We start from the raw sequence: 23,697 nt of genomic DNA on the forward strand, positions 1-23,697 counted from the left end.
TATGTCCACTGTTAACATTCTCTGCAGTATCTATTGGACTAAACTTAAGAAGAAAAGGATTGTATCATCTTTGGTCATAACTTTATTTCTTTTAAATAAAGAATGGGTGGAACCTTCATCAGTTTCAGAGTGATAATAAGAAAATTGAATTGTGACATGTTCCATATATGTAGACATTCTCCATTGTGCTGCAGGCAAGCCTCAAGTTTGAAATTATATATATGTTTATTAGTTTCTATGTGACAAAAAGCACCACACAAAACTGAATTTTATATGCCAAATTTATTGCTGATTCTGTTTCTCGTTGACATTGTAGTTCAATAGTTCACTTAAGAAACTGGAAAACTGGTTGACACTTTAAAAATTGGATACAGATCTATTGCAAGTTCAGTGAACTTTTCTAAAACTCACAAAATGCAGTTAATTTATACATGTCCTCTTGTGTGTAAAAGTTGATGCTGGTATTTGGGGAAGTATGGAAGAACAGCTTACAGGCCCTCAGGTTCTTGAGGGACACATACCATTTCTTTAGGAAGATGACAGCAGGGCACTCAAGTCTATGGCAAGTGTCTTGTTGGGTTCCATGTGGATGGCCTTCTAACACTTGGATCCAGCACCATGTAGCACAGTTAGTCCTTTGGGAATACTTTGACGTTCTGACTTTCCAAGCAGAGGTGAAATTAAAACACTGACTACATCTCTTTCTCTCTCTTGCTCTTAACACTATTGGGTAGCCAGTGGTACATTTCCAAATTTTCTGAGGCTGAGTGTCCATTTCTGCAGGTTCTCTGCACATACGTCAATTTGTAGCTTAATACAATTTCTGAGCAGATAGATGCCACTTACTGCTGTCACAGCCACAGTGAGAAAGAGGCCTCTATTAATTACCTTTTAAGAAGAAATCCAATTTGAGTCAGAAAATGTTGCAGGAGAAAATAGTTTGAAATATTTTTACTGGTCTATAGTTAAATCTTTTGGACTATTCTGCTAGCTACATAAGATACCATTCAAAATAAATTTTAGAATCTTTAAAGGATCACAATAAAAGATATTTACCGTATTTTTCGCCCTATAGGACGCACTTTTTCCCCTCCAAAAATGAAGGGGAAATCTGGGTGCGTCCTATGGGGCGAATGCAGGCTTTCGCTGAAGCTTGGAGAGCGAGAGGGGTCGGTGCGCACCGACCCCTCTTGCTCTCCAGGCTTCAGGAAGACATCTGCAGCCTAGGCAGCCCTGCGGGAGTTCCCGCAGGCTGTGGATAGTTGCCTGCTTTCTGGAGCGTCGGGCGCCCTGAAAGCAGAGCGCCTGGCGCTTCGGGCAGACATCGGTCAGCCCCACAAACTCGGGGGACAGCAGGGAGGCGCAGCGCCGCCATCCCGCTGTTCCTCGACCTGGTTCGGTTTCCCCGACCTGCTTTTGGGGGGGAAATAAAGAAAAAAAAATTCCTTTATTTCCCCCCCAAAAAAACTAGGTGCGTCCTATGGGCCAAAAAATACGGTATAATATTTGTATACAAAAGACAATGCACACGTTGCTTTAAGGTATGCATCACATATCACTCCATATTTAATTTAATAAATCATATATTAAAAACCATTCTAAAATCATAATGGGCTCCAGATATAATCATACTCAGAGTAAACCCATTGAAATCAATGGTATTTGAATAAATTGAATTCAACCCATTATTTTAAATGTACACTGCCTTTTGTTAAACAGATACTAATATCTGAGCATAAAACCCATATAAACAGAGCTTGATAAAGCCAAATAAAACACAGGTTCCTTTTTTCTTTTCTTTTTTTGAGCAACATTCTGTCTCTTCTGTTTGTTCTCTTTCTTTCTTTCTTATCTCCATTAGGAGTGCTTTGGTTGTATTGTATTCCAAACTCTTACGTGCCTCGTCACTTGGTTTATACTATGTGTGTGTATAAGTTTGACAGACAAAAGCAAGTTATTTTGGTCTCTGGGGAGAGAGAGGTAAACTGCTCTCTCTGCTTCTTCTGGTATACATGTACCTTGAATCCCAGGAAAGCCCTGTCACCCACAGTTAGAGGGAACCAAATGGGGTGTGGTAGCAGACTATGGTGGCAGACTAGTGTGGTGGCAAACTATGGCGGGAAGACAGGCAGTCATCAAAGAAAGGGAGTAAAAGGTGTTTAATCTCCCCTTTCCATTATAGGATCTACTCCTGTAGGACTTTGTTGGCTATATCCATGGGCGTAGCCGGGGGGGGCAGGGGAGCAGCTGCCCCCCCCCCGACCAAGTAAAACAATAGAAATAACTAACTGAACAATCACGTTGGTTCTGCCCCTCCTAAGCAAGTCCTGTCCTCCCCCCCCCATACAAAAATCCTGGTTACACCCATGGCTATATCACCCATAATACAATATGCTCCCAGCCCAAACAAATTCATCTAAGCTGCCACTGACCTTATTCTGCCATTTCCATCTTTGCACAGCTTCATGGTATCGAATTCTGGAGAATGTGACCTGCGTCAGATTACGAAATCATACAGATCATCACTGAAAGTGGAGGGGATGGCAGCCGGGAATGTAGAAAACAAGGGAAACCCTGCAATACAGCTATTGCTGGTCTTACCATGGTGTACAGAGGGATGATAGTGGAGGGGAAGAGGGCGTGAAGAACGTTGTCAATGTGCTTTCGGAAAATGAACCACTTTGAATTGACATGCTCCCGCATCTGAAACAACCAAGAGAAACATCTGGAAACATCTCTCATCGTTCAGCTGCCACCCACTCTATTTAACTATATTTAACTTACCTCTATATAATTATACATAGCTAAATCTGAAATTGCATGATCATCAGGTACTCTCAGCTTTGAGAACTCTGGGAGACAAATACCTGGGGAAGAAACAAGGTCATTACACTGAAGGTAAGCCTTGGTTTGTCACTCAGCAAAGCAGGTGCAGTTACTAATGGCTTCAGTTTAGACTGCAAATTATTATTATTATTTATAGACAATGGAATGGGCTATGTCCTCATCACGTGATGCTAGGCAGGAGCAAAGAATTGTGTGAAGCAGGCTCAACTCCTCAGTTTTCCAGATTCGCTAAGCAGAAAACACTGAAGGAGTCACTGAAATAAAAAGGTCTGCCTACTTTCTCTCTCCATGGCTCAAAAGTCTAAAGAAAGAAATGTGCAAGATATCTGAAAGGCAAGGAAATGATGATAAATAGACTACAGTGGTACCTTGGCTTACATATGCTTCAGGTTACATACGCTAAAGGTTACAGACTCCGCTAACCCAGAAATAGTGCTTCAGGCTAAGAACTTTGCTTCAGGATGAGAACAGAAATTGTGCTCTGGCGGCGCGGCAGCAGCAGGAGGCCCCATTAGTTAAAGTGGTGCTTCAGGTTAAGAACAGTTTCAGGTTAAGTACGGACCTCCGGAACGAATTAAGTACTTAACCCGAGGTACCACTGTATATCTTCACTAACAGTGCATCGGAAATGAATGTTGTGGGTGATGGCCCACTGGTGAGGTAAAAGAAACCACTGTAAGGTTCAGGCGTGATGTTTCGCCCAGGAGGTAATTTGGGAGGCAGACATGCAGTGATCTAGAATAACTGCCAACTGTTTAGCCGACATCATCTTGGAGGCAATCAGGAAAGAGGCTGCAGCTTTGATTTTGGCTATTCTCTCCAGAGATAGAAAAACATTCCCTTCTTGAAAATGATGGTCACCCAGGGGAATCGGAGCTATGGTTGGTGCACTGGATGGGGCAGGACATGAAGGTATGTGTCTTTGAGATCTACACTCAAAATGAAAACTCTGTGGTGTGAGGACATTCTGACTGAGTTCAGAGATTCCATTTTGAATCTTTGTAAGCCACATAATGGTTGAGGAAGCGTAAATCGAGAACAGGACACCATTTTTGGTAGGTTGTTTTTTTTTGGCACAACCAAAAATACGGATTAGAAGCCGCGAAAGCGCTGATCTGAGGAAACAGGAGTTATGGCTCCTAAGGTGTAGGTGGGTTCCCACAAGCCAAGACATTGCAATAACAGAAATAACCTTTATTGAACTACATAACTGGGAAATAGGGGCAAAGTAACTGCTTATATACATTCCTGAAAGCCTGGGCCACTCCCACTCCCAACGTGACTGGTTGTCTAAACTTCCAAGCTGCGAATCATGACTCAAGAGTTCAAGGGCCAATGGCAGAGGCCCAAATCCTGAAATGTTCTGTGATTGGACATCATGAATCGAATCAGAACACAGGAGCTCAGAATCCTTAGTCCAGACTCAAGCTCAAGCAAACACAGACCACTGAAAACAACAGTTCCCACAGACAGAAGATGGCAAACACAAGTCCAAACAGCTTGCAAACATACTTTGTTTCTTGGCAAGGGTGAGGGAATGAACGTGAGGGGGTAGTGGAAATTAATTTTATGAAATAACCTTGCGCAATAATTCCTAAAACCCAGCAATCAGATACTGACATCTGCCAGGCAGGAAGGAAAGCAGTTAGACGCCAACCCTGCCCCCCCCCCGGGTGTGGACCCGTTCTTGGGTTCGCTATTTTGTGGCTTTGGTATTGGAAGAAGTTGAGGTGTTGAAACAATATTTTTCTCTTATGTTTGATATTTTTCAACACCCGTTCTCTGAAAGCTGACCAAAAGGTTCAGTGGAAAGGTTTACTTTAGAGGCAGCTTCAGCATTCCAGGACTTTAGTCACAGGGAGCATCTAGCAGCTACCTGGGATGCCATTGCTCTAGCTGCAAACTGCATGGGGTCCATGGAGACATCTGCCATAAAAGCTTAAAGGAGTTTGGTAAGAATCTGGTGCTGTCGAGTTGGATCTTGAGGAGATTGCAGTCCTCAAGCCAAACAATATATGTTCAAGCACATGAGGATGCTACCCAGGCACTCTCATAGAGAGGACCACTGCATCATGGTCTTTTTGTTGTTGTTGTTGTTTAGTCATTTAGTTGTGTCCGACTCTTCGTGACCCCATGGACCAGAGCACACCAAGCACTCCTGTCTTCCACTGCCTCCCGCAGTTTGGTCAAACTCATGCTGGTAGCTTCGAGAACACTATCCAACCATCTCGTCCTCTGTCTTCCCCTTCTCCTTGTGCTCTCAATCTTTCCCAACATCAGGGTCTTTTCCGGGGAGACTTCTCTTCTCATGAGGTGGCCAAAGTATCATGGTCTTATGTAAGGCAAATTCAATTCTCCTATCAGTAGTGTCCCAAAGTTGAGCATTTCCTTCCTTGGGGACCAGATGTCGCGATGACAGATTTAAAACTGATCTGTCTATAGAAGGAGTCTTAATATATGCCATGAATTCCAGATCCAAGACATATAATTTCTTAGCTAAGATTTAACTATTGCCTTAAGCAATATTTGGCTGGGGTACAGCTATTAATTAGTTAACCCATCGCTCTCTGGTTCAGTGGTTGATTTGTCAGGTTGAACTGTTAATTCTAAGGCATGCATTATATATGGGGGCGCTGGCCTCCTGAAACAGCCTCATAGATTAATCTTCATCTTGCAAAGATCCTTCACTCCAGTTATCATCCGGCTCCCCTTCCTGGAAAAGGGTTGGGGAGGAAACCAAGGGAATATCCATATTCTCATCATCAGCTATGGATGTGAATGGGGGGGGGGGTCCTTTATATCCAAATGAACCTGAGCCCTCTGTGATGAGAAAGGGGCAGCCTTCTTAGGTTTAACCAATTTCTTCATTCTGCAATTGTAAGTGTGAAGCAATTATAGCTTCTCTAAATTGTTCAATAAGCGGGGCTGGAAAAGTTTGAGGGACAGAGGCAACCCGATTGGTGGGAGCGGAGGTCTGAACCTCATGTCCCTGATCATCAGAAGAACATAAAAGTCAGGTTCAGATTCAGATAATGTGTCAACCTGAGAGCGACCAGCAGGTGGCAGTGCACCCTTGGCATTCAAATGGGTGGAATCATTTCAAACAGCTGACTGCTCTGTCTCTGAAACTTTAGACTGAAAAACAATAATGGAAGAAAGACGCTTCCTGGGGTGGACAGGAGGAGCAGATTTGGTGTTTGTGTGTGAGGCAGTGGAAGACAGGAGTGCCTGGTGTGATCTGGTCCATGGGGTCACGAAGTCGGACACGACTAAATGACTAAACAACAGGCCCTTTAGACGGCAACAAGTGCTTCAGCTTTGTTTCGTTTTCTTAAGAGGTGGCTCAGCCACAGCCTGGGTTGGCTGCCTAATAGTCAGAGAAACACAAGACAAAGAGACACCCTACACAGCCACAGCCCTGGACTGCAAAATATAAGCTCTCAACTCTGTTTGTCACAGGATGCTGAATCTCCTTTTGCCACACCGTGGACCAGGAGAAAATAGGCCAAGTCCAACTGCCTTAGATACACACAAGTGCCTGTCAAGAGGTTAAATTAAGGTTACTGTACCAGATGTCCCCATTTCCCAGGGACAGTCCCTGGATTTACAAATCAGTCCCCATACAAAATCCATTGAAGTTGAAAAGTGTCCCCGGATTCATTGAAAAAAATATGTTAACCTTAGGTTAAATTATAAATGTAGAGGATCTACTCCGTTTGCCGCTGTTGCCTGCCAAAGCAACACAGAAAGCAAGAGAAACAAACTGCCAGAAGAGAAAACAAACCCTTTAAAACCACAAACTAAATAGGAAAAAAGGACAGGAAGAAACCCTGGAGAAAAAACCAGTAGTGTTTGCAAAAAGCTGCCAAAACGCTGCAGGAATAAAGAGTATTCCTCATCTGTGCAATCAGTAAAGCTGTGAAACAAACAAAGCTGCCTCATGCCTGAGAGGGAGGCTGGGAAAGAAGGAAAGGAAGAATGAAACGTTCACAGGAACCCAGGAAATTTGCAGAATGGCAACAATAACCTCAAAGCAGGGCAAAGATAATAATGCTGATCGGAAGAAAGCGGGAATGGACTTCCGGGTCAGCACCAGCGATTAATGGCAGATTCCCTCTGAGTCTCGGAGGGACCAGCTCCGCGGGATCGGGTCTTACCGCTGCGGCAAAGCGGGGACCCTTTAAAAATCACAGGCGGGGGAAGCCTGTGAACGTGGGGACTCGGCGGGCACCATTTGCGCCCCCCCCCCCAATTTGCGAAGGAAAGCCAGGAGGAAGGACTGTTGCACCAGGCAAGAGGAAAAAAACGAGGAGTCGAGGCTGCTTCACACAACTCTTTGTGGCTGCTTAGCATCACAAGGACACCTCATGAGAAGAGAAGACTCCCTGGGAAAGACCCTGATGTTGGGAAAGATGGAGGGCACAAGGAGAAGGGGAGGACAGAGGACGAGATGGTGGGACAGTGTTCTCAAAGCTACAAACATGAGTCTGACCAAACTGCGGGAGGCAGTGGAAGACAGGAGTGCCTGGCATGCTCTGGTCCAGGGGGTCACGAAGAGTCGGACACGACTAAACGACTAAACAACAACAAAAAGCATCACAAGGACATAGCCATCCCATTGGCTCCAGCATCCCACCAAGTAAATCAAAGAGTTACCCTCCGTTTTTATTTCCCCAGAATGCTTTTGGGTGCTATGTTGACTCAGACTTAGAGGCATTCTTAGAAAATGGCTATGGAGCACCTGATAAACTTGGAGGTAGGTGAGGACTGTGGGAGCAATGGGAGATGTGAAAGGGGATGAAGCAAGCGGCACAGCAGGGGAGGAGGGGACAGGATGGTCCTGGAAGAGGAAGGGTGTGCATGTGGTAAGGGGGAAAGGCAGATAACTAGCCCAAGGAGCTAATAACTGTCAACCCTGATATCCTTCTGAGGAGCCCAACTGGTAAAGGGTTTGGGGACACCATCTTATGACGCCTCCACTCCTACCCAGCTGGGTATTCTCTGCTGTGCCTCATTTCCTAAGGGAAACACAGATCCTGGTAACGAAGGGCACCCAGAACTCCCTGGACTCTCTCCCTGCTGTGGAGATTGTAGCAATATTGGGGGCAGCTTTGAACCCTAGCAAGAGGAAGCACCTGCTTGGTGGAGGTTTTCTGTAACCAACTTCCTCGGTTTCAGGAGGCCATCAGAGCAGCTGAGGATGTGAAGAGGGAGCGTCTGAGAAGAGGGCTAACAAGCTGGAATGACTCTTACAGCAGCAGTTTTCATTCAGGCTCATGGGGAATCTGGTCTTTCGTGACAGAAACATATACTCACATATATCATTTTGGAACTGGTTCATTAACTCATCAAAAACCAGACAGTCTTCAAATCCCTGAAGGAGGAGTACAAAGGGAAAAACAGCTTAGGATAGGACCTGTGGGCTGGATCAGATGCTTTGCATTCAGAAGGTCCCAGAGGCAAACCCCAGCATCTCCAGGAAACCTGGAAAGCAGCTGCCAGCCAGCATATTTCATCTCATGTTCATTCCACTTTTAATTTCTATACCATCTTTCTATATTGCTGTACATAAAGCTGTATATATGTACACCCCCCAAAAAAATCATGCATCTTATAACAATCCCAATCCAATGCAAATGTTATAACAAAAAAGACAACTTTAAAATAAACAGCTTATATAAAATAAAGTAAAAGCCAATAATGCATTTAGGATATTACACAACAAAATTAACATTCAAAGTATCAATATATAATAATTAAACAGAAATTCACTTGGCAATTACAACAAATCATAACGACTATAATCAACAAAAATAACAGCAGTGTCACAATATATAAAATATCATAATTCCTTTAAAAAATGGGAAAATATTGAACCGAGCAACAAAGTCACAAACCTTATAAAATTACAAAATGCACTAACACAACTGATCATCCAGTCCAGATCCAGTATGTAATCCACAAGACTCTTCTCGCTGTGGACAACTGGACTGCTTGAGCCACCCACAAGGCCAAAGGAAGACCACAGGGAGCTACTCTGGGAGCAGTTGTCAAACACATAAACAGCTCTGTGATTTTCAAAAGACATCTGAAGGGACGTTTTTAGCGTGTGATGTTGTGTTGTGTTTTATTAGATTCCTCTAATAGAAGGCTCACTAAAGTCCGGCCCTTTTCACATGGAAAAATGGGATGCAACAAACTGACCTGCTAGTTTGGTATGCTTGGGACATTTTGTCTTCAGTTTTTGCTTTACTTTTTTTAATTGGGGAAGAAGTAGCCTGAAGTGCCACATACCACAAAGCTGTGTTTCAGTTCTAAAAGCCCATAAACTCTACACGGCAATGTTAAATCTTTTTGAATCAAAAAGAAAAGGATTTTTAATTCCCCAAGTAATGTAATTACGGAGAGGGACTTGGGAATGGCGGAGCTGACGCTCTGACTCACCGCGTTCATGCCTTGTCCGTAGAAGGGCACGACTGCGTGGGCCGCATCTCCCATCAGCACACAGCGAGAGCCAAGGTGGAACGAGGAGCACTTCACAGAGACCATGGCCTGGGCTGGTAACAAAAAGTAATCTCGCATCAGTTCTTGCCTGAAATTGAAATAGCAGAGCATGTATCAAATGCTAAATATGGCCATGTTATAAACCTAAGATACAGAAGGAAATGGTACACTAGAACATTTTCTACATGAAAGTTTTTCTGCAGGCAAAAGCGTGGCTGTGCCATTCTAAATCATTCCGTCTGTCGATTTTTTGTAGCCATGAAAGAAACACTGATTAAAGCTTAATCCAGATATGGGAATGGGAATTTAATCAGAGTCACCAGGATTTTATAACTTGGGGTTGCAGGGAAGCGATGGGCAAGTTCCTCCAGGCTTGTTTTATAGCTGGTCTAGTCTTTTGAGGCTTTCTTGGTAAACATCCAGAGTAAGTTTCATATATTTATTTAACACATGTATATGCCACATTTTATCAATTATTTCAAGGCTGTTTACAAAAAGATTGTTGATTGGGGATGATTTGCTCTGCACTGGAAACTCTTCAGCTCCTGTCGACTTTTCCCTCACTATCAGCTTAAAAACTGCTCTGCCACCTTTTTGATACGCAGCACCAGCAGTCTGATTCCATCCTGCTTCAAGTGGAGCCCGTCCCTTTTGCACAGGCCTGGCTTGTTCCAAAACTCTCCTGCACAGCACCACTCTTTCACACACACATGGAGACCACACAGCTGTCTGTCTAGCTGGTGTAGAACTGGTAGCATTTCAGAGAAATCCACCATGAAGGTCCTGACTTTCAGCATCCTAAATAATAAAATATTTCTTTGAATTATGCTAATATATGATCACTTCTGTTCATAATTTTAGTAACCAGGAAGTTCATTTATAAATACTGTGATGATTTGTAAATTCCTGAAAATGAAAGATATTCCTTTTGCATCCTATTTCAAAAGGTAAGATAAAGGAGACGGATTCATTAATAACTGTTAATGCTGATTCACTAGATATGAAAGCACTTTGTTTTGTCTGGTTCACGTCCAGAGACATTGTGCCATTCCACTCCATTTTTATCTCTCCCATTAATTAGAGCAAGCCACCTGCAAGACTCCATTCACTCTGAGATCTCATGTGTCCATTCATTGGCTGTAAGTGGCAAACTTACTTTCCTATCAGAGGAATTGTGTCCGGAAAGTACATTTTGAAGAAATCCAGCACTTGGTCTCCTGTTGTGAGCTTTTCAAAATCGTCAAAAGGCATGAAGAGAGTGCATGTGAATGACTTATCCTATGAATTAAAAAGGATGTTAGAACTTGAAAGAAGAGATATCACTGGTTAGTTTTAAAGCTGAAAGTAATTTTCTGAAATATCAGCAAAAAAAAATAAAAATCCGCTGATTCATTTATGTAAAAAGTATTTTTGGAAACAAAGTTTTCAAGTGCTGTGGTAAACATACTATCTGCATTTTAGTATATACAGTATACATTTCTGTCTAAAATACAGATGTACATTACACAACTAATTCCAGGTCTTATATCATTTTCAACACACATTGCAACCCCAGTTGTGGTTGAACAACAACTCTCATCATCCCATAGTAACAACATAATTACAATAAAATAAAATGAAGTTTAAATGGACAGAAGAGCAGTGTTTGAGGGGGAAAATAAAATATGTGCAAAAATGTCTTCAGTCTTCATCTGGATGTCCAAAATAAAACTGCTATCTTGGTGTTCTAACTAACCTGGCTCCAAGCACCCTTAAGTTCAGGTAATTGAGGGGAGAATGTTACAGCAATGAGGAACAACATGAAGAAGAAAGCACAAAGGTAAGAAAAGGAGAGAGATTTTGTTTTTTTTAAATATTGATACTTGTTATATCTATTCCAGACATACCCTGGAAAGTGGTGGGATCCCTCAGCCTACCCTGAAATTAACCTCTGATCTGAAACCACAACAGGAGCATTCCTCTTCAAGGATGGAGAAACATTGCAACATTACGTTGCAGGTCCTACTGCTTGCAATTACTTTTAGATGAATGTGGGTTTTGTGTCCATTAGGTTCAGCCTCTTGGCCTCTCAAGAGACAATGGAGTGGGCCTCTGGAAGTGAAGGCAAACTGTTGTTTTAGCAGCACTGAAGTGCTCTGCCTGGGACACAACACTGGGCAGTGTGTGTCAAGGTCCTAGGCTGCCCAGATGACAAGGTCCCCCTCTTGGCCTCACTGATGGGGCCCAAAAGAAAGCAAAGCAATACATTAGGCAATCCACTCTGGAATTGTGTAGGGTTTACTCCTTAGCCTTTTCCTCTCCCACAAGGCAGCATGTAAGATATTGGTTAGTTCTGACAGTAGATAGAAAATACTGTATTGTCTCTGTCTCAACTAGGTACATTAGGTCACTGTAATGTTTGTACTTCGTTGTTATTCTAGTTTCCATAAATCCTAATCTAAATCTAAACGATCCTGAAATTACATCGACATTTCAAATTATGTGTTACTACTAAAAAGACAGTTTTAAACATGTACTGTTTCTCCTACCAGGTTTGGCAGCGCAATCATCATGAATGTATTCCTGGGCCAGATGTGGAGATAATTTGGTTCCATTGCAAACTAAAAAGAGACCAAGAGAGGGGCAGAAATATGTTTGTCAATGTTTATGCAGCTGTCAACTTGGAAAGCAAGGTCTATAGTGAGATTCTGCTACCACTACTGTTGTACCTTGGTTCTCGAACGTAATCTGTTCCGGAAGTCCATTTGACTTCTGAAAACGTTCGAAAACCAAGGCGCGGCTTCAGATTGGCTGCAGGAGCTTCCTGCACTCAATTGGAAGCTGAGGAACTCACTTTTGGGTTTGTGGCGTTCAGGAACTAAAACATGTGAGTACCAAGGCGTTTGAGAACCAAGGTACGACTGTACTTACATTTCCATTCCTTGGGGGTATTTTCAGTTCCATGTATCCATGAGGAATATATACTTGGCTGTAGTCAAAACGTGCTTGTCTCATGAACTGCTTCCTAACGGTAGAAAAGGCTCCATCACAGCCTACAATTAGGTCACAAGTGACTTCTTTTGACATCTGGTCGGATCTAGAAAGGAGAACAGCAGCAGCAGAAGAAGATTTGTATTTCCTTGCACTAACTGATAATCAAACCTAACTTGCATGTTTTATTTGCTATTACAGTATTTTCAGTGGTGGCCAAACCTGACATCTGTTTGCTTGGACCTCTCTTTGTAGCATTGAAATTTTAAGACCCTAAGGGTTTGCTTTTTTTCTTTCTTAAGTCTGGACTTTATAAAACATATCACACACAAAATCTGCACTGAGTTTTGCTCAAATGGATTTGAGAAAACAGGGAGAGAGAAGGTTAACTTTCTTTCCAAGTTGTGGGTCGCAAATAACCCTAAATATTCCAAAAACAACAGTTGACCCCTGAAATAGTATGAAAAATGCAAGTATACGTAAAGCAGATTATGCTATTTATGCTGTTTAGTCTATTCTTCCATTTATTCAAGCAGCTGTAATCTTTTCAAAACATCCTCTCAGGCCTGTGCATACTGATTTCAAAAATTTTAACACAAAAAGCCGCTCTTGTTAGGCTTGTTCATACAGATACTGTACAAGCTGTCTCTGCATATATACAAGTGTTAGTGTGAAAGAGTATACACTAGTTGATTTGTAAAGTTAAACAGTTGTGCAGACAAGTACACAGACTGTCCACTTGATAATGTTACATTTGTAAAACTGTCCCGAGCGTACAGTTAAGTCATTTGTGTACATGGACACACAGAATATACACTTGTTGAATGTAACACGTAAACAATCCTATTGAATGTTTGGGCACAAAAATCAACATTTTGCCCTTTATTTTTAAGAAATTATTTATTGAGGGGGGAACTGACATCTTCTGAGTATGAAGATACAAGTATAAGCTACTATGTTATTAGCTCAATGAAAGAGGCAGCTATTATTATATTAGTGATAAAACTTTTCGTCAAAGAAAATTACTATCATGCTCTTAGACTACAAAACTAAACACATTTACTAGGGTTTAAGCCCCATTGAACACAGAGAGGCCAGGGGAGGAGAAAGAGGGGTGCAGGGGGTGGAGACTACCCCGGGTGTCACCACTGAGGGGGGTGCCTAAATGCTGTGCGGCACTCACCGCGGGGCCTGCAGCGTGCCCGAGCCACACGTCTCTCCTGGGAGAGACGCGGTGGCTAGGGCACGCGCAGGCTCTGCGATGCCCATATGGTCTGCACACTGCCTCTCTCCCCCCCCCCCCAGCTGTAGGCAGCTTCCTCTATCGCTGAGTGAGGCGTACTTTCAAATAAATATATTCTTAATTTATTTAGGTGCCATGTCCTATTGAAAGATCTAATGACTCCTGGAGCAATTGCAACTGGTGGGCCTCTCCCCAGACCACCCCACCAGACCAAGAGGGATGGACAGAGTCAACTTGCCCTTTGGGTTCTGATTAATTATCAGCATGTTCAGGAAGGATGGAGATAATGATTACCCTGAAAAGGTCAGTGTTCCCAGTTCCACATTGCAGTGAAGCAGTTTGTGTCCAAAGTATAATTTAGTATTGGGATATTTCTCAGCAGCTGTAGAAAGACACAGTATTAAATATATTGTACTGAACACAAATATGAGCCAAACTGGGAGCTGCATAATGAAATTACGTTTTTCCTAATGAATGGCTGAACAGCTATTTGCAAGGTAAAGTTCATGTAACATACTCTTATGGATTTGCAGGGGGCAAGGATCCCCAAAAAATATTGGGCACCAGGTTCTCCCCAGAATTTCTGAAATTAGTAAATGTGAGGTCTGAAGCCAAGCCAGCTTCCTCGAGAGTTGGGCCTCAACAGGTGCCATACAAGAACAAATGCAATGGTGGTGACAGAGTCATTACCCTGACAGGTGAGACATTCAGCAACAGACAAGAAAGGGGGAGGCTGCCAGGATTTTAGGGGGCATGAGGTCACCACAGGAAAAAGGGCTATCTAGGGAATCTTCTTGTGACATTTGAATCACATAGAGAGTGAAGAGAGTAGCAGTATTTAAAGTTATTATGAAAGTGGTTTGAACACATTTGCTGTATTCTGAGGTATTTGTTTTCAGGGAAGAATCAATGGCCGGATCTAGAATCAATCTAGTTTGATTCTAGATCCGGCCATCCCTAATAGTGGGTGGGTTTATCTGATTAGGATTTGATACCCCTTGATTAGGTTATCCATGTCTTTCCCTCTCTACAGCTACCCCACGTGAAAGAGGAGGGAAGTGGTGATAACCTTCTTGCTATATGCTCCCCTTGGCATATGTGTGGATACACAAACACTCCCATTGCCAAGACCACTGACATCTGTCCTTACAAGGACACACTACTGTATAAGGTAATGCAAAATCTCTTTGCAATGAGCTTTTATTTTCAGAATACAACCAGTTTCTCAAGAAGTGCATTCAGGGGCAAAAAATGTGCACTAGATCCAGATTGTGGATGAGCTACATAGTACTCCTGTCTTCACTGATTCTAGAACAATCTGTCATATGTACGTAGCCAATGCATATCTAAACCACTTCGCCTATAATTAGAACCATGGCTTAAATTTGGGTAGCACAGCAGCAGAACCGGGGAGGAGCAAAACAGCCATGAATTTTGCTATAAGTTTCTGCCTGCTAGTTGTGCATTCACACCAGCCATGGTTTGGATTAGGAATATGTGCACATTCAGCCAGTGAAATAGCACTGCACTCAGTCTTTCTTATATCTCATTTTGATTGAGTAATTACAGTCTCCATCATCTGAGTCTTTAAGAGGTAAAAAATGACTGAAAAAGGGGGCGGGCAGGAATCATACTTACCAGTTAGCAGATCTTTGTTTAAATTTGCTCTATCTACAGAGAGAATGTACTGCATGGGGGGAAATACATAAGACACAGAATAAGTTTGAATGTCTTGTAACATATAGGAATGGTCACAATTAAGTTAAGAATCCCCTTTCCCTAAATTTCCATGCATCACAAACCTAGGATACAGGGATCCTGTGATTTATCACTACCCCAATCTGGGTTTCCACATGCTGGAAGCTGTGTGTCTTTACTGCTCTCCTGAATGGAAGTGTGCTGGGACTGATCAATCAAGGAGCTGTTGTTTTTACGGTGATTGGCATGCAATAGAAACCCCAACATGATTGATCTCCCACCATTATCAGCAGAAGCCACGCTCTTGCTGTGCCGCCGGGAAAGTAGCCCAAGTGGCTTGTCATGACATCCAGATCCTGATCTGGTTTGTTTTCCCAAAACAAATCACAATCAGGAATCCAAGAACAAACCTTGAATATCGCTCATGGTTTGTTTGGAGAGAAATAAGCTATAAGCCTGGGTTTGGGCATCATGAGAATAAATGTGTGCTGGCCTGTTTTCCAGAGTTGTTTTGCAGATGACTCAGTTTTCAATGAGAAGGATTCTGAAGGGAGAGCAATGTAGGAAGATGCCCAGTGTACCCTCTCATGTGTGCTTGCAGTATAAAAACTCTCTCACCAGAATAGTAGGAATTGGGTATTATACACAAAAAGACACCACCAAAAACTAAAAACTATTTTATAAAGGGATATTTAAAATAATACCTGGCTCTTTGTCCCATATGGAATTGAATATTGTTTGCCTGAGAGCGTGTGAATTCTCCTTGCTCTCATAGGTATGCCTTTAGACACAATCTGAAATCAGAAAAGAGAAACATTTGCATCCTAAGAGATAGGACATCTTTAAAGGTAGAAAGCAACAGGCTGGAGTTCCCAAAGGTTCTAAATCTTTGCAACTTTTGTTGCATTTTAAGTTGTGTAGAACATGACTTTAATTTTTTAATCATTACTTACCGTACAGTATATGGTTTTTAAAAGCACTGATTTTAAACCATTACTTATACAGTGGTATCTTGGGTTACAGATGCTTCAGGTTACAGACGCTTCAGGTTACAGACTCTGCTAACCCAGAAATAGTACCTCGGGTTAAGAACTTTGCTTCAGGATGAGAACAGAGATCGCGTGGCGGCGGCGCAGTGGCAGCGGGAGGCCCCATTAGCTAAAGCGGTACCTCAGGTTAAGAACAGTTTCAGGTTAAGAATGGACCTCTGGAATGAATTAAGTTCTTAACCTGAGGTACCACTGTATTTATTGGTTGACTCTGAACTCCAGAGGTTGGTACCCCTTGGCTCACAGTCCATATGTGGCCCACCAAGAGGGTTTTTTGGGTTTTTGGAAGGGGGGGCAAGACACCTCACCCAAAAATTCACACACACAATATTATAATACATAATACATTGACTGTTTCCATAGGCCTCAATGATATCGTTCAGGTGCCAAAAGGTTTTTGTGACTTCCCAAATGTGTCCCCCCTGCTGATCTCTCCATAGCCACTTCTGTTGCACTTTGGCCCTTGGAGAGTTGAGCAGGGGTCAACGCAGCTCTTGGCCCACAAAAGCTTTTCCCCTAAGCTGTGGCGTAGCGTGGGTTGTTAGCACCCGGGGCAAGGCAAGTAATTTTCACCCCCTAACCCGTGGATTTGCGCCCCCTAACCCGTGGATTTGCGCCCCCTAACCCTAACCCCCAGATGTTGCGCCCGGTGCGGCCGGCCCCCCCTGCGCCCCCCACGCTACGCCACTGCCCCTAAGCTCCTTCCCTGCATCACCATTGGTTTCTCAAATGTACTCAGACCACATCTCTCCTGTGCTTAAATAGTTGCAATGCACTATTTGCTTATCTATTTCCAGGCATAATTAAAAGGGCTGGTAGTTACCTATAAAGGAGTAAATAACAGGGGCCCCAGCTATTCTCTCTCTCTAGTCCTCTACTCTACTTTCTATGTCTCTCGAGATACCAGGGAGTTAACCTGGGTCTTTCTGCATGCAAAGGATGCATTTTATCACTGGAAAATGGCTCTGCCCGCTTAACCTGTATGACTGAAACTGGAAGGAATCCCGTAAGTAACTTTCTGTCTGGCATTGAAAACATCTATATTAATAACCTGTCCCAGACTGCAGTCTTTCCTTGGAAGGAGGGAGATAATTTTTTTTAAAAGATGTATTGCTCAACAACTAAAAAAACAATGTCGGTGGCTTCCTATGAAAAGCTCAACAATTCAGCGGTCTTCTTAAAAAAAACTTTCAGGGAGTCCTGGTTTTAAGCTCTTTTTAAAACCCTTGGTTCCTTCAAACTACCCAGCAGTCCAATACTGGAAAACCCAACACAAAGGCATTACATTTTGTTTCATCCTTTAAATGTACGGTCACCTGGTTTTCCAGCCCAACAGCCTTGAGAGCTTGCCGTCCCCTGTGAGACAAGGCCAAATTGATGCTCCTGCCACGAGCTGCATTGGAACCACGGATATCTGAAATGAAACGAGGTGGCACTTTCGTCATGTGTGTGAGACTGTTGCAATGGATGGCCACATTAATTTAGAAAAAGCTTCTACAGCCACTGCTGTTAGGTCTATTATAGTACACACTCACTTTCCTTAGGCAGTGTCAGGGACCGTGCTGAGCAGGGCTGCACTGAGAAGGAATGGTGGGAGCCTCCCCCTCCCCCTGCTCCTGAATCTTCCCAGGAGCAGGGGGACAGTATAGATTTGGAAAAGTGGTTTGCAGAGGGACATAGTTCAGAAGGCAGAAGCTGGGAAATACTGGAAGAGAGAGAGGGTTAATAGATTCACTGTCTCTGGAAAGCATTCATCCACTCTCCCCAAGGTCAGGAAGAGCTGATAAAGTGGCAGAACAGAAAGCACAGAGGGTACGAGCTCAGGTTACAAGATGCAGTAGTGACATGGGTGACTAGGGAGGAAGGGGTGGAACTCTTAACTGGGAGCACCGCCATTCCTAGGAAATGGAGTCTTTGTTCTCCCACTGTGATCATTAAAGTTTTAACTGGTAAGTTAAACTGGTAAGTTAAATTTCTAACCGGTAAGAAGACTCATTTTCTTTTGTTCTGCTTATCTACTGCCCAGGGCGAAGGAAGCTGATTCCCTGAAGCCTGACAGGCAGCCACAACCTTTTGTGGCTGGCTGGAAAATAAATAAATGGGGGGCTGCTTGGGAAAAATAGGGGGGGGAAATCAAATAATTCCAAAGTAAACTCCAAGAAAGGGACAGGCAAGCAGGAAACAAGAGTTGGTAATCCCATCAGCCACTGCAGTGTCCCTTGGGCATGGTGACAGAGTCAGCACTGGGGAGTGTGAATGGGCCTAGCATGAACATGAAGAACAAGTGAAGGTGATCTGAGAGCGAGGGGAAGGTGGTCTGAAAGCAAGCAGAGGTTCAGTCTGAGTGCATGGCCCCCAAACATAAGACAGCTTCTTCCTCAAGGTGGGAAAGCTAAAAAGCAGAATGTGTTCCCACAATGCAAGAGAAAGTGGCTGTGCTGGACTGCTTGAGAGGCAGCATGACTGTCTGCACTGGCACAGGGATAGGGCCTGAACGAGTCCAGCATCCGCGCCATCAAGGAGTGCAAAGAAGGAGATCCATGGGGCTGTGGCATCAAGTGCTCCATTACCTGCCAAGGTGACCAGCCAGGAGTGTGCCAAGGCTTTAGTCAAGACTGAGAAGACATTAAACCTGTGGCTGGAAAACCTGAGTCAGAAACAGGTGCCTGTTGATGGACCTCAGCGACACCAAAAGGCTCTCTCCCTCTGTGCAAACATCAAACCTTCCAGAGAGTGAGCAGCCTGGAAAAAGGAATTCAAAGCCAGCACTGGCTGGCTTCACGCTTCAACCTCAGGAACATGCATATTTCCAGGGAGGCTGCACTGGCAGACAGGGGGGCGGCAAAAGGATTCCTCAAACACTTTAATCAGCGGAGAGACAACAACGGATATTTGCCCCCCACCAGGTTTTGATGCAGATAAGATAGGACTTTTTTTGGGAGGGAGGGAAATGCCTGACTGAAACAGAAAACCAAGCCCCTGGCTTCAAAGCAGCTAAAGACCCTGTGACTGGTCTGTTCTTTGGCAATGGGGGTTGGGCATTTGATAAAGCCCAGGATTTTTGTACAGGTCTGAAACCAGCCCTGCCCTAAAAGCAGAGTTTGAAACTCCCATTGTTCTAGGCACATTTTGCGACAGGGAATTTCATTAGTGCGAGTAGTTTCTGAGCTCTGGGTGCAGTACTGTGCCTAAGATTTCAGAGTAAAACTGCAGAGTAGAAGGAAAGGAGCACTTTTTCTGCTTCCCCACTTCCAGCTACTCTCTGAAGCCTGGAGAAAAGACCCTCTTAAGAATATTAGGGGGGTGGGCAGGGGAAGGACTAGACCATGTGAAAAATGAACATAATATTTTAGCTGTAGTTCATTCATTTTCAGCTTTGTATTTATGTTATTAAAAAAGTACACTTAGACATTCTGTTGTTGCGCCCATAGCTTAGGTTTAAGGTGCCATTTAGCTCCTAGCTTTTATATCTCAGTTTCTAACACTGCCTAAAAGGCAAGAATAAGACCCTCCTGTCTGTGTTTTGGCAATCTAGAGAAAAGGCCTGGGTGGTGGCAGCACCCTTTCTGGACAGATTTCCTTCGAATGAGATTTGCCAGGTCTTAGTCTTTAAGGGCTAGCCCACCCATGAGACAAGGGAAGGCGACCACCTCAGTCGGCAGGATCCACAAGGGCAGCAGATCCCGATGTAGCTCTTTATTCCTGACTTGTACCTGGTGGGGAGGAGGGAACCATTTTGTGGTTTGTCTCAGGTGCCAAAATGTATTGTGCGGCCCTTGTCTTATACAATGACAGAAAACACCCACCTAGAACTATCTAAGGATTGTCTTGTCTCAAGGGGAGGAGAAATGTAGTTTTCAAAAAGTTGTTTCTGCAGCGTGGGTTTTAAATGTAATAAACAGACGACAACAACATAACAGCCAGGGTTGCCATATTTTGAAGAGCAAAAAAGAGGACTTTTGCTGACTTCTGCTTTTAACTATGGATTGCTATGACGACTCTACCCATGAAAAAGAGGCCGTGTCCTGGAAAAGAGGACATATGTCAACCCTACTAGATGGGTATTTATTGAAGTGTTTTGGATTATTATTGTTTTGGGTTGCTCTGTATTATTTTTTGGAGTCTCATGCCTACTTACAATATTTGTTGTGTATACACAGAGGTTCCCAGTGCAAAAATATAGAATAAAAGGCTAATAGACAATATAGATAATATCAACAGACAAATTCATGGATAGCACCATCAGTGGCTCCTTGTCATCATGGCAATGTTCTCTTGTGGCAGGCCTCTAAATATCAGCTGCTGGGAGTTGCAGCTGGGAAGAATGCTTTTGCTCTCGAGTCATGTCTCTTGGCTTTCCATCGGCTGCTGTGAGAACAAGATCCAGCAGGCCTCTTACGCTCACAAGCAAGCAACCTCAACATAAGTCAATGGGATGTGCATGCATTTAATTTCTACTGCAACCCTGCAAATATCAAAATGCACATACCTGGTCTGGTTTCATACATTTCCACTATAAAGCCCCTTTTTGCAAAGAAGCAAGCATTTAAAGAACCCACCTGCAAGAAAAGCATTAGAAGAATTTTAGAGTCGAATAGTGTACCACAAACAATGGTACATGGAAAGGGTGTGTTATGTGTTGAATGCAAACATTCTTATATCATCAGATAGACCATATTTTTTGCTCTATAAGACTCACTTTTTCCCTCCTAAAAAGTAAGGGGAAATGTGTGCGCGTCTTATGGAGCAAATGCAGGCTGCACAGCTATCCCAGAAGCCAGAACAGCAAGAGGGATCGCTGCTTTCACTGCATAGTGATCCCTCTTGCTGTTCTGGCTTCTGAGATTCAGAATATTATTTTTCTTGTTTTCCTCCTCCAAAAACTAGGTGCGTCTTGTGGTCTGGTGCGTCTTATAGAGCAAAAAATACGGGTATTCATCAGATGAATGTAGTCCTGACATTGAGCCACTGCACAGGATTCACTAAACAAAAGGAAAAACCCTTATACACTTCCCAATAGCTCATTGTGAGCCGTGCTGACTTTCTGTTATTCATTGAAGAAGAGAAGCAGCATTTGTGCCTATATCCAAAGATCTTTTCTGAAGTGGCCCTTATATTTTGCTGGCATAAAGGTTCTCTTGGCAACACTGTAAAGTGAGCGGGTGCTGCTGTTGATGTATATAGTGCCTGTAGGCTTTACACTGATGTAATGCTGGATCTTCAAGCTCTTGTGCATTGCGCTTCTGTGAACTTGTGCTCTTCAGCCACTGTCCACCTCTCTCCAAAGTCTGCATCTGTGAACAGGGCAGCGTGGGGAGAATTGTGAGGCAGCTTCTGTGTAAACTGAAGGCACATCCTAAAATGCATCAGACACACCACAGAAGCTGCAAATTGTAAGGAAATACAGGTGTTGATGCAAAACCCCAAGGTTCCTACAAGCAGTTTGAGAAGCACTAATCTAGTCAGCTAGTTCACAGACCCAGTTAAGGGGAAGCAAACAAGTGTTTAAACATGAACTGTATAAGCAAAGATCTGTGAGAGCAAAAACCCTAAATTTAAGCCCAGGTGCAATTCTTTGCTATCTCAGAAACTGTAGCTTATACGAGTTTTACAGCTACATGTTTGCTATATGCCCAGAGTTAAGACACTGGCTCAGCAAACTACAAGTTAAGTATGAGTTGACATACGTAGCTTGTTCCTCCAAAATTTGGTTTATTTTCCAGCAGCTCTTGTCTTGTACCTTTGTATCTTGGTGAGTATCTGGAGTTGAACAAGCCATGGTTTAAGGAAGCACATAATACTAAGCCACAGCTAAAACAAAGTTTTCTGAGCCTGCAAAAACCAAGTCTTCAAATCCTAGTTTACTGGCAGTAAACAACCATAGTTAAGCTGCTGCAGAGAGTTCACACATAGCACTAAGAAATGATTTCTTAAACTATGGCTTAGCATTATGTGTGAACCCACAGTATTAGAGAACAAAATAAAAGTGTCTTACCAAACCTCCTCCAATAATGGCCACTTTTTTCCTCTGCGGAGCTGAAAGATCCATGACACTTTTTTCTCCAGGCAGAGTGCATGTATATCTCTCCTGCTCAACAGAAAATGTTTTAAGGGGAGGAGAAGTGGCAGTTCATTCAGGCTCTACAGCATAAACAGAATACTTCTGAACCTTTGACAGGGAGCAATCAAGTGGTTCACACAACCTGCTGTTTCTTCCATCCCCAAAACTTCACATTGGTCAGTGTCAATATAACCAATATTGAATACATTACTGAATAGCACAGCTTCTTCTATCCATCCCTGCTGATTAAGGATCTGGAGGCCTCTCGCAGAGGAACACACTCTCCTACCTGTGAGACGTTTTCCCCACTCTTTCCTGTTTGATCACTTACTCCCATTCCACTAAAAGTAGCATGATGGTAGAGGGGGGGACCCATGGAAAGGAAGCACGTGGGTTTTAAGAAAACTGATTCTAGGCTCCCTAGAGTTGTGGAGTACCTTAGCTCCTCAGGCTGTTACTGCTGCAATGGAGAATGGGCTGCAGCAATCTGGTCACATTGTCCCACCTGCACTCTGTCCTCAAAGGTGCCGCTGTGCCTGGGTCCAAAGGGCAGGTCAGCAATGGATGGTGTAAATGAAGTTGACTCACTTTTCCTGATTGATCTGCTGTGTGTATGTTTTGATGGAGTTCTCTGTCAATGATTCACTTGCTATCCTTGGAACTAATCCATGTCTTATTTGGACTTTTTGGCACTCCTTAGAAGGTCTGGTGGCTGTGTGGCGTTCCCTTGAGTCACTGCTCTCTCACTCTCTCCCTTCCCTGAACTGGATTTTCCCTGTGCTCCACAAATTCAAAAATAAGGGCAAAAAGTGCTTCTAAGAGCTGGTGGGTGTATGATTCTCCTGTATGGAGCCTGGACTCCACCCCCACCCCCCAATAGGAGCAAACTCCTAGGGGCTGAGGTCCCTTCAGGGACCCCCCCCCCATAAAATATTTGAGAGGGCACAAGTTTGCATACAATTTGCATACTTTGTGTCCTGCAAATTTGTGTCCTCTTTTACAGATAGTGGGTGATTATGAGAGATCCTGGCAGGGTTCACTACATGCAGGCCAAGCATCCACCTGGCCCTAGTCCACTTGTCCGCTCCCTTTGCCAAGCGATCTCACTTGCCTGGGCATTCGGCTGATTTCCCTGATATACTGTTGTTGTTTTATAGAATATTTGAATAAGCTGACATTTGTTATGATATGATATATCTACTGTCACCATTAACATTTGATCTTAACTACTTGCTGTGTGCTGATTTAGACCTGCCCAGACAACAGGGGGAAATGCCCCTCAAAAGACACACGTAGGGGGCACATGTAGATAAATGTACCCTGGG

At 43.4% G+C, this 23,697-nt stretch overlaps 1 protein-coding gene and 2 long non-coding RNA genes across 3 annotated transcripts; 1 reads left to right on the forward strand and 2 right to left on the reverse strand.

Annotated features, from left to right (window-relative positions):
* Window positions 1–263: 263 nt before the first annotated feature.
* KMO (kynurenine 3-monooxygenase) lies at window positions 264–22,935 on the reverse strand. Its single transcript, XM_081887956.1, has 16 exons — window positions 22,810–22,935; window positions 22,307–22,399; window positions 20,801–20,870; window positions 17,628–17,725; window positions 15,967–16,056; window positions 15,203–15,251; window positions 13,859–13,946; window positions 12,262–12,427; window positions 11,880–11,951; window positions 10,508–10,629; window positions 9,292–9,439; window positions 8,164–8,221; window positions 2,785–2,867; window positions 2,602–2,703; window positions 2,433–2,492; window positions 264–888 (listed from the first exon to the last, which is right to left on the reverse strand). Exons 2-16 carry the CDS (start codon window positions 22,358–22,360, stop codon window positions 724–726), a joined length of 1,425 nt encoding a protein of 474 aa, XP_081744082.1. The 5' UTR covers window positions 22,361–22,399; window positions 22,810–22,935; the 3' UTR covers window positions 264–723.
* LOC309363633 lies at window positions 2,974–3,759 on the reverse strand. Its single transcript, XR_014165494.1, has 2 exons — window positions 3,460–3,759; window positions 2,974–3,215 (listed from the first exon to the last, which is right to left on the reverse strand). It is a non-coding gene; the product is annotated as an uncharacterized lncRNA (long non-coding RNA).
* Window positions 7,457–11,598, forward strand: LOC309363567. The gene is made up of 3 exons (XR_014165405.1): window positions 7,457–7,603; window positions 10,433–10,490; window positions 11,232–11,598. It is a non-coding gene; the product is annotated as an uncharacterized lncRNA (long non-coding RNA).
* Window positions 22,936–23,697: the final 762 nt, after the last annotated feature.

Source organism: Podarcis melisellensis (assembly GCF_964234715.1).
Source record: "Podarcis melisellensis genome assembly, chromosome: 1".
Taxonomy (NCBI): domain Eukaryota; kingdom Metazoa; phylum Chordata; class Lepidosauria; order Squamata; family Lacertidae; genus Podarcis; species Podarcis melisellensis.

Bases quoted from the DNA above. Each gene is read 5' to 3' on its own strand.
- KMO (XM_081887956.1), bottom strand. From the start codon at position 22,360: ATGGATCTTTCAGCTCCGCAGAGGAAAAAAGTGGCCATTATTGGAGGA. The intron at 11,952-12,261 runs GTAAGTACAGTC...GTCTCTTTTTAG, and splicing joins TACCCCCAAGGAATGGAAAT to TTTGCAATGGAACCAAATTA. The intron at 2,493-2,601 runs GTAAGACCAGCA...AATCTGACGCAG, and splicing joins TCATCCCTCTGTACACCATG to GTCACATTCTCCAGAATTCG.